Raw genomic sequence first — 11,685 nt, forward strand, 5'->3', positions numbered from 1 at the left:
ATATTGTTACTATGCCCATGTTTTGTTGATCTGATACAAATGTTTATCATCTAAAAACAGCTGGGTGCACAGGTCTCTGCTACTGTTTTGTACTATTTTGTGGGTCAAAAGCTGAAAAGTTTGGGAACCATTGCACTTTGGTTCCCAAAGTTGGGCTTGGGACCCAATTATGGGTCATGAAGCACCTTGGATAATCTCCAGAAATCAATTTAAAGGGTAATAAAATAATTGCTGATGTAATATTTTCCCTATGATTATTATAAAAACACAAAATAAGTAAAAAAAAAAAAGTATTTATATTTGTGTACACGCTGTTTAGATTGTCAAAAAGCCTGTGTTTTTAGGATTATTAACGAAGTTCATGTACTCAGACCAGTAATATTTGGGGTCACAAGTTTTTTGCCATGGATATATTGTGGGTCATAAGACAAAAAGTTTGGGAACCACTGATCTATAATATTTTGAATGACCGATTCATTAAACAGAGCAATTCAAAAAGTCATGAAAACTTGGTAATTTTATTCATAGTGCTTTGGAGAAATTTATAATGCAAATCTTTACCAGCTTTGATTTAGTTTTTACAGCCTACCAAATGGAACCCACAAGAAAAATAAAGATTCTTTAATCATATATGTATTTGATAAGGAAAACAGTTTAAGATTAGTTCAAAGTCTCTTTTTTTTACATCAGCACAGTTCCTTCACACTGCACAGTCTAGCACTGATGAAGCTCAATCAAAGCCTATAAATTGTGATGTACATTTACTAGTAATAGAATATAATACAGGTTTCCACTGTGATGTGACATACAATTTATTGAGACAAAGGTGTAGGGTTGGGCAATAAAGGCAAAAAAATTAATCACGATTAATTAGAGCTGGGCGGTATGGCCAAAAATTTATATCACGGTATTTTCAACATTTACACCGGTTTGATGGTATATCACGGTATTTTTCTTTTCATCACAGGTCAGCTGATAATAAAATGTACAAACCCTGCATATTAACTTTTTTCTTTTACTCTACCTCTGTCTGTGTCTCTGTTTCCCTCCTCTAAACGTCTTTTCTCCTCCTGGTTGGAGACAGTAGTCACGCATTTTGGTCAGGTCGTGAAGGAGGAGGGTTAAGAAACGATTATTATCGAGTCTACTGTTTTATGTTATTTAATAAAGATTATCAGCACGACTCACCTTGCTCACCAGTCATTTCCAATTCCATTACAAACTACTTTCCCCGGGCTTTTCACAATAGAACCACGTTAAGTCTCCATTAACATAACGTCTCCATATTAACATCGCGCCTTAAATCTAACCGTGCATGTCACTGAAGAGGTGTTTACTACATTCAGCAACGGTGAAAACGGGATGTTTTTTTAAAGTCAGTCAGTATAAGCAGCGGAATCGCCACCTGCCTCTGAAGCTGTTCAACAATAACGTTAGCATGCTAACGCACATAGTGGTGCTGCAAGGAAAACTGTCCCCCGGGAAACAGCTCATTGGCGGCCGCGATGAAACGTTTCGCACATGTTCAGGCTATTTAAACCGTCATGTCCGGTATTCAGAAAATTCATATCATAACAAAAATAAAAACCGGTATTCGGTACAAAACGGTATACCGCCCAGCACTACGATTAATTGTGGTATTTAGCCGATAACGATTAATTTGATGATTACTCCCCCAGAGTCCCTGGACATCCTTAAATCCTAGTCACATGACCAATTTATAGGGAGAAAATTGGCTCTTCGTAGAAATCTGTTCCAAATTGTGTCAAAATTACAGACTTCAGGCTATACAAACTTTAAATTGTGTTGATGGATAAATAAATTACACAAATTTCTTTAATGTTGGTCATATTTGAATCAGAGAGGAACACCAAGCGGTTAGTCTGCCTGGTGGCATTAATCGTATTAATTGTCAACTGCCAAAAATTCATCGATTAATGTTTTTCTGACGATTAATTGCACACGATACGATTACGCCCAACCCTAGTAGACAGATAATACTGAAATTGATAAAACTTATATTTCTATGGAGGCTCTCTAAATCAGGGTAGTGGGGTGCTGCAGTCAACAGAGGAGAGATGCAGTACACCCTGGAAAGGTTGCCAGTTCATTGTGGAGTGTAGGCAATTAAATTTAGGGCAGACAATTACAGATTTCATAATGTATTTTACACAAAACCTTTTGGTTTTACATACGTTTTATCAACTGGTCGCAGTATTGTTCCATTAAAGAAATAACTTTAGAATAGGACGTATGCTTCTTTTTATTCTTTCTTTGCATTTTTTTCTGGGAATCATTAAAATCACATCTAGACCTTGACTCTCTCTCATGAGGGTTTATAATCTTGGAACTTTGAAACTTTCTTTTATTTTCAGAATTGGTCGTTTTTGGACAGAGTAAAGATTCTTATGCAAACTAATAATATATGTATTAACAGTTTTGTTGCTTTGAACAGGTATTGGCATTTCTACCACGGAGCTGAGGAAATAGTCGAGAGAGAAAAGAAGATGTCTCCCTCCCTGTCATCAGTCACTGCGTTAACACAGTTCAACTGAAGCTAAAAGAAGGGGATCTTTTTATATACAGGCTACAAAGTAAAAAAATAAAATAAACTACGCAAAACCCTCTGAAACTGCACTTTGTAAAGCAGAGGAAATGGCTTTCCTAGACAATCCAGCCATTATTCTGGCTCACATCAGACAGTCTCATGTGACCAGTGATGATACAGGAATGTGTGAGATGGTATTAATAGACCAGGATGTGGACCTGGAGAAGTGCCAGCTTACTCTGGTGCCTGGCAGCTGCAGCAGCGGCGGGTCATCTGGGTCAAGCTGTGTTAAAGAAGACAGTGGTAGCGTGGTGGACAATCACACCTATGACCTCTCTCAGTCCATGGACATTACCTCCAGCTGGGACTTTGGCATCCGTCGGCGCTCCAACACAGGTGAGCTCATTTCCAGCCTCTGGGTGTTTTCTAGGGTAGGCTTTCTGTCAGGCAGCCCAGCCTGTTCCTCTGTATTTGGAGTGGGTTGTGTGTTCAGTCTGGACCAATGTTTTGTTTTTGTTTGTTTTTTAAAGACTTAAATAAAATTGTGTGTTGATGATTGTTGCGGCAGTGGTAAAAATCTTGGGATGAGATCATTGACAACTGTGAATTTTATTGATTTCTCTACGTGGGACATGGATCACATTTAAAGTTATCACTTTGGCATCAACTCAATGCCTTTAGGCATCTAAACATCGTGAAGACCACTTGCTGATGTTTAAATTAAGCATCAGAATGAGGACACAATTTGGTTTAAGTGGCTTTGAATGCAGCATGGTAGTTGGTGCCAGAAACTCCAAATCTACTGTTGTTTTCACCACAACCACCTCCCAGAGTTGTTTTAGAGACTTTTCAGACCTGGCAATGTTTTTCATGGGGACAACACACATATTCAACTCTGCAGCTCAACCTACAAAATCATTTTCCTGACAAATGTGGACGAGGAAATGAACAATTTCCAATAAGATTTATTGCCAAGAGGTACTGTTCCAAAAATAAAAATAAAAACAAAGGTTTTCTTACATTTTGTGCTAAACCTTTTACCATAAAAAATAAGGTTATGGTAATACTGGGGTATACGTGTTTGTGCTGTCTTCATCTACGTAATCAAAGACGACCTTCAGTTCACAATTCTAACATCTTGTGTGATTTACAGCAAATCCAGTTTCCTTAAAAAGAAACGATCTTGTTATGTGGAGCATTGTTACACTTTTCTTTTTAAATCTGTCAAAATACCATATCTTCCAGTGATGTTCTTAAATTGTGTGTTTTTTTAAATCAACATCAAATCATTGTTTATCATCAAAGGAGTGAATTCTGTTTAAGTTGGGATGTGGGTGTTTGATGTAGAGATGCACCGATTGTTCAAATTGGGCTTTAATCTGAAGGATTTGTTAAAAGAAATGTTTTTCATGGCTTGTTTTAACCTTGCAGGTGTTACAAATTTTGACCTTTCTTTTTTAATCAGACTTTTAAAGCAATGACAGAATTAGTTTTTGTTGTGTGTTCATTTCTGATGTTGCTGTTTGCATTTTCTGTGCATGAAGGGACTCATGCAGGTAAATTTGACTAATATTCTCAGACCATTGGTTTCCATCTACTGACAGATCGGTGCATCTCTGATTTGATCCGTGGTTTAAGGAAATCAACATCGACTGAGTTAAAGTCAAATGAGTAGATTGTGAATCTGTTTAAACTATTTGAAGTTATTTGTTGTGATCATGGTTTTGTTAAGGGAGTCCAAAGGTAGACAGTGTGTTTCCTTTTGGCTCTCTGGATATTTACTAAGCATTTGGTGGAGTGATGCTGGAGGTTCTGGGGTTTGGGTAGAAAACTGCAATCCTCTGAGAATTTCAGACTTGAATTTGGATTCTGACCTGTGGTGGCTGTGTCATCAGGACTCCGACTTGTCAGCCGTGAGAAACCCGGGGCTGCTGGTAAGCAGAGTTGCAAAGTAACTTAAGTACAAATACTTTGTTACTGTACTTAAGTAGAAATTTTGATTATCTGTACTTTACATGAGTAATTATTTTTCAGCATACTTTTTACTTTTACTCATTACATTTTTACACATTTATCTGTACTTTCTACTCCTTACATTTTTTTAAAAAGTAAGAAGTAGAAAGTCATTACTCCTAATTTATTCCGAGTTATTGTAAAAAAATACAATTCTGATAAATTGTCTTTCCTGGATGGAGTGAATTTAATTGTGGTTAGATAAGTACAAATATAAAACATTCTGACACCATAATAGCTTGTACACAACCCATCACAGTTGCACGCTGTTAGAAAAAAATCTTTTTGGGGAGGTCACCTCCCAATAAATGTCATTTAGGAAAATCTAACTGATCACTTTTAATCAGTACTTTTACTTTTATTACTTAAGTACATTTTGTTTCAGAAATTTACTTTTGATACTTAAGTACAAAAAATATCAGATACTTTAAGACTTTTACTCAAGTAATGTTCTTAGACAAGACTTTAACTTTTACCAAAATATTTTTATTATTATGTACTTGTACATTTACTCAAGTATTATTTTGAGGTACTTCATACAATGCTGCTGGTAAGATGTGTGGGTTAAACAAATAACTTCAAAATAAAGTGTCAACGTTTTCCTGTATGTTGTTCATTCTTGGTGTTTTAAATGTATGTATGATGCTGCCACTGCTGTGTATCACGATTAAATGGATGATTGTGTGCAATGTGTATTTTATACCAAATGTCAGGACTCAGTTTCATTGAGCCTCAACTGAAGAGGATTCCACAGAGCTCATAAATTTTTGTTTATTTTTATTATACATTTTTATTTTTCGTATTTACTTTCTACATATAATGGTAAAATATGAAATTGTACCAAAAAGAAAAAAAAATTGTATAGGTCTTCTGGACGTGTTCTTCTCTAATGAAACGTTTCGTCTCTCCTCCAAGAGACTTCTTCAGTCTGAGAGTTTCAGGCAAAATTCAGGCTTTTAAGCACTGCCTCCATGTGATTGATACTCACATCACATGGCTATCGTTGACACCTAATTAACACCTATTGTTAACAGGGGTGGAGTGATACTGGCAATAGCTGCACTGTAGGAGGGGGACAACTGAAAATGGAGGCCTCCACCTCTGTTTAATGATGGACGGTCTTTCTTCACAAAAATGGCTTCTTTTACTCCTCTCTCAAACCAACGTTCCTCTCTATCAAGAATGAGAACATCCTCATCTCTGAAAGAGTGACCGCTGGCCTGTAAATGAGTGAAAACTGCAGAGTTCTGGCCATTAGATGTAGCTCGTCTGTGTTGGGACATTCTTTTGAACAGTGGTTGCTTTGTTTCCCCGATGTATAACTGGTCGCAGTCCTCCTGGCACTTAACAGCATATACAACATTGCTCTGTTTGTGCCGGGGCACCAGATCTTTGGGGTGAACCAGCCTTTGCCGTAATGTGTTTTGGGGTTTGAAAGCCACTGGGACATCATGTTTAGAAAATAAACGTCTCAGTTTCTCCGAAACACCCGCCTTGAATTTTGCCTGAAACTCTCGGACTGAAGAAGTCTCTTGGAGGAGAGACGAAACGTTTCATTAGAGAAGAACCGTCCAGAAGACCTATACAATTTTTTTTCTTTTTGATTTTTACCTGGACTACTGAGATGCATCAAGACATGAAATTGTACCATAACAAACATTTTACTTATAATATTTGAGCCACAAAGAATGTTTTCCTTTTTTGTGTAATTCATTTTGAAATTGACCTTATGTGAATTTATATTTATATTCAATTAATACATGTATGCACCAAATGGAGTTTATGTTTCATTAGGTTTTTTTGTGAATAACTTGTTTACTGTGACTGAATATAAAATGTCTTTTTTCTCCTTTTCAGCCCAAAGACTGGAAAGACTCAGGAAAGAACGACAAAACCAAATAAAATGTAAAAACGTTCAGTGGAAGGAACGGGCATCCTCCCAGTCTGGTATGGGCAAGTTTATGTATTAGTGAAATCTTTAATATTGCATCATTGTTTTTCTACATTTGTTTCCACTTTTGATTTAAAAACCAAACAAAAAACTAAATCATGAAAAAAGTGTGTCATGTCGCAAGGCACCTCCTCATTAATCAGAAGCGCCTTGATACCAGCTCTCAGTTTCTAGGGTCAGAATGCTTGAAAACACTGCTAGGTCTCACCTAAACAGTTGAAAGAATTGTTTAAGCTGGTTTTTCTGTTACTGCCTGTTGAAATAGAGATTAAATACCAAATTTTAAAAATGCACTAACATCTTGTGCCACTCAGTAATTTAGAAACATGACTGTTTGATTCATATTGAGGTCTTTATAATTCACCAATATTTTTTTTAATTAACTGGTGAAAATAATAAATAATGTCAGTGTTACGCTTGTTGTATTTGGATATGGGGATTTCCCAGCTGGCACTGAAAATAGTAAATGTAAATATTGGCAAAAAATTAAAAATCGTGATTATTTCCTTTAGTTGATAACTATTAACATGATGATTAATAGATTGCACTTGCATGTTTTGGACTTTAAAACGGTTACTTTGAGTTCTAAAATTATACCTACAAAACATCCCTCAAACTAACATTTTCATTTCAACAGCCACAGTCTTCCCCTCGTTATCTCCTTCCAAGGGACAGATTCTCTGAGTTCATCGTGAATTCTCAGCTGAGTAGATTTGTTTCGACCATTCGCTGGAGAGTCAGTTGTAGCTGATGTTGAGGTCTCAATCTTCATTTTTCTGGTTTTTGTCGTACTCTGGTTTATGGTGGTATTTCATCTGATTAAACATGTTCGTAATGTGCGTCTAGAACAGAAATACATCGTCATCATGCAGCACTAATGCTAAGTAGCAAATATGAATGACATTTGTTCTTTGAATAATCACACACAGTACAATTCTGCTCAGAATAATGCTTCAAAACATTCTTTAGGGTTATATTTCAAGGATTTCCTTCAAGAGACTCATGGACAAAGTATTAATCACATTTTGATAAATTCCAAATATACAATTTTTTAACAATTGCACTATAGCTGCCTATATCTTACTATACTACCTTCAAACTTAAAGGAGACATATCATGCTAAATGCACTTTTTTGCATTTATAAACTATTTTTTGTGCAATTATAGTGTCTAGGAGTGTAGAAAACTTTAATTTATTCTGCCCAGTTAGTGCAAAGATATTTTTATATTTTTTTATGGGTGAAATTTTTCAGTTTGTTCAAAATCTGCTGTTGCTTATTTCGTTTCATTGTTTGTTTCGTCACATTTTTTTTCTTCAGAACTACAATTTATGGTAATGTATTTCCGGCTGAATTTGTGCTTTGCTAACACCATCTATGAAGTCTTTGTGTGAAAGATGATGAGGTGTGTTTGGGAGTACTTCYGTCATTAAAGCCCTGGAGTTAGAGTTGAAATGATGCTCTGCCTTGTAGCATTTGAAATTTATCTGGCTTAGACGTTTGGGTTCCAGGTTCTTTGCTGTCCCACTCCCACAGACCTGTGACCTACAATATTAGTTACAGTTCCAAAGAAGAATGTGACTGATCATTTAATTATGATTTAAGTTCTGATTTGACACATGGAAATCAATAGGCTAATTGGTAATGAAAAATCAAAACAATTACATTTTATTTGCTTTTTGTACATTTCAAACTAACAGTCAAGCACAAAAATCAATTTATTTAAAATAATTTCACATCTGTACAGTGAGTGAGTATATTGTAGTTGCTCAATTAAAAAATACTTTATTGATCACAAAAGTAAATTATATAATATAATAGTAGTTAAATAGTAGTTCAAATGCATGTATTTTAGTTTAGCTATGCTCCCCAGTATAGGTAAGGATGCTCCCCAGTATAGGTAAGGACATAGAGTGTGTAAATAAATAACGTGCCATTGTGACACAATCGTTTGAAGACGTGGTTCTGCAGGTTTGTCATTCTGAGTGTCTTGAACTGGGTCAGACTCTGGCTCGTACATGTAAGGCTGGATTGACAAGTCTACCGTTGTTGACATCCTTATACTTTCTTGCCATCTGCCATCACTAATATGCACCTTCATATACATTCATTTTTGTACTGTACTTTACGGTGTATATATGTATATAAAGAAGCATATGTGTTATGTATATGTACTGTATATGTGCTTTGGTACATTACTATATATCACATGTGTATATTGTGGGGTTTTGTTTATCTTTTATTAATCTTTCATTATTCTTCTCAGCCGCTCTTGTATTAAGCTGCAGTAATGTGCAAATTTCCAGACTGTGGGATCAATAAAGTTTTATCTTATCTTATTTTATCTTAAAAACAGTTTTTAGTCAGTAGATAACTGTGTTTTTGCTACGAAACTACAAATATGGCCGAACGGGGTGGAGTCGAACGCTCAGGGACCTGGAGGGGGCGGGGCGTGAAATATCTCATTTGTATTTAAAGAGACCGCACCAAAACAGCTTGCTCTGAGGTGCAACTCAGAACAGGAGTAAAAGCAAGGAAAGCAAGGAGTCTGTGGAGCAACAAAAATGAGGAATTAAGACCAAAGCGTTGCAGTTTTATTTTAAATAGTCCATAAGTGAGTGATTTAGACGTGAAAAAGAAGGATTTAAAAGCTTGATATGATACCTTTTAATACTTGTTTCGATGTGACGAGACACAAATATTTTATATTCAGTGTAACTTTATTGTTGTCAGCAAGACATATTTTAATACATTCTCTTTCATTTTTTGTTAAATAGGCTAGTAAGTAGAGCTGTTATTGTTCTAAAACAAAGACCAAAATAGCGATCAAGTTTTCCATAAAGGAAATAAATTTAATTGGTGCCAGTATATTTCATTAAGCTTTATATAATGAAAGCATTGTTGTGTTTGAAAAGGTTTTGTTCAGTTTTCCTGTTCTGTTACTTCTTTTTTTTCTATTCAGTGGAGGATCTGGGGTCTCTGTTTGAAAAGCGAGACTATAAAGACAGGCCGCGGACAACAGGGGCTAAATCAACTTTATCACTACGACTGGAACAATGTCCACAGCAGCTCAACAACCCCTTTAATGAATACTCCAAATTTGATGGCAAGGTGAGCCTTTCTGATGGATCATCTGACCTATTTTGTTTCTGTCTCAGGTCAAATGGATCTACCTAAAAATTAATTTCTGTCAATTTAGGGGAAAAAAATAGAAACAATCCCAAATCTTAATTTAAGGCCTCTTTTGTGTAGCTTTTTTCTTCCCATTAAGAATTCTTTCTCATTTCTTTGATGGTCTTCTGTTGGTAAAAGTACATCGCACAACCTCCCCTAAACAGTCAGAATAGATTGTGGCAGACAGAGCTGTTTCTAAATCAATTTTGCTAAATGGGAGCCTTAAAATGAAAACCATCAAAAAGTTTTGCCTTGATTTTCTCTTAACTGATGTCCACACTGAAAGTTCTTACTTTGTTTTTTTAGGGTCACATTGGCACAACGGCTACGAAAAAGATAGATGTCTACCTCTCAATGCAGATGACTCAGGAGAAAGTACATCCGATGACAGTGGTCACCATCGCAAATGCCCGTGTTCATGACCTGATTGGACTCATTTGTTGGCAGTACACAAGCGAGGGAAGAGAACCCAAACTCAAGTGAGTACAAACACTCTGTCCTCTTTACTGACATTGTTCTGTTTACACCAAATTTTAGTAATAAATAAATTTGCTTAACATTGATGTGTGTGTCTGTGAGAATGACTGGGAGATATTTTACCAAGCTGGAACATCGTCTCACCGTAGCTCCTGTTCTTTAGAAAACGTACTCTCCGGTTCGATGGTATGGTTCAATTGTAACCTGAGTTACCATTTTCCAAAACCGATATTGTATAATGTTGCTGCTTTTTTATTACTACAATAAAATAGGCTACGACGCTACAGTTTGTAAACAGCACAAAGCATTGTTGTGGTGACGTGCTGAAATGGGTGGGAATAATCAGGAGGAGGTTCTTAAAGAGACAGAGACCAATTTCAAGGTGTTTAGAAACAGATATGATGTTAAGTCAAGTTTATTTTTGATTTATACAAATTTATACAAATTGAAAGCATTCTCATAACAACTGTACTTTAGTGTGGTATAGAATTGAACTATATGCCTGAGAAACATAATATTGGCCCTTTTTCAACAGAGACAAAAAGTTAGTGAAAAACTCTAATGTTTGGAACTACAATTGAACTTAATAAAATTATTTGACTTTAATGATTTGCCTAGAACCACAATTTATTTTCCTGTACAGTTTCATGTAAAAAAAATAATAAAAAAACAATTATAAGATTTTAGTTTATATTTAGGCACTGAAGATGGAAATCAGCTAGAACCTTATAATCTAGAGCAGTGCATCTATTAAAATATAAGCAATGTTTGTTACCCTTTACCTGTTAAGATCTAATACCATTTAATAATGACATGTGAATGCTGGAGTGAGCCACACAAAACCATTCAGACACAGATGTGTGGACTGATTAGCTTTTGTTTTAATCTGTCTCCGACAGGCATCAGCTAAGCAGTGCGTAAAAACCAGGAAACACACATCAAGTAACAGCTTTTTTCACATCCTGACTCCACCTCATGACATATGTTAAAGGGGCAGGCTACTCCTACGTATATGGAGTCAAGATATCAGACATCATCCCTCACACTAATGTTTGATCACTGTTCTTATGTGTTGTTTTTAAATCAGACATGTATCTGACTAAAAGCTTCCTGAGTCTGTAAGACCCTGATCAAGAGCCCCACAACCCATTCTGCACATAAAACCATCAATTAAGTCAGAGATAACCACATTATAGAAATATATTACTGTCCACCTAATAAAAGACTATACAGTGTGTAGTGTCTTTATAAGTCAGTAGTAAACAACCCCAATAAATTTCTTCACATCTTTACTACATAAAGGTTTATGTCATCTTCTAGCCATAGTTTTTGGTGCCAAAGAGAAATTACTGTAAAATATCTTATTGTATATCTTTGTAAATATGTTTTTAACTTGACAATATGAACATAAATGGACAAAGAAGAGACAATAAAAAAAAAACATGTTTGTAGGTGAAAGTGGAGTTTGTCTCTCCTAATACAGCTGATCACTGCAGCTTGTCAACACTTTGGGATGGGGTGGG

General features: G+C 35.8%; 1 protein-coding gene across 1 annotated transcript in view; it reads left to right on the plus strand.

The window, feature by feature from the left end:
* Positions 1-2,455: 2,455 nt before the first annotated feature.
* The window catches only part of mapkap1 (MAPK associated protein 1), a gene marked incomplete at its 5' end in the record, with an annotated part of 20,644 nt that continues 11,414 nt past the window's right edge, over positions 2,456-11,685 (plus strand). The window contains 5 exon segments of the mRNA XM_014015136.1: positions 2,456-2,944; positions 4,444-4,482; positions 6,419-6,508; positions 9,474-9,622; positions 9,992-10,164. Of these exon segments, the coding sequence (XP_013870590.1) occupies positions 2,656-2,944; positions 4,444-4,482; positions 6,419-6,508; positions 9,474-9,622; positions 9,992-10,164 (740 nt within the window).

This window comes from Austrofundulus limnaeus, unplaced genomic scaffold (assembly GCF_001266775.1).
Source record: "Austrofundulus limnaeus strain Quisiro unplaced genomic scaffold, Austrofundulus_limnaeus-1.0 Scaffold123, whole genome shotgun sequence".
NCBI classification, from domain to species: domain Eukaryota; kingdom Metazoa; phylum Chordata; class Actinopteri; order Cyprinodontiformes; family Rivulidae; genus Austrofundulus; species Austrofundulus limnaeus.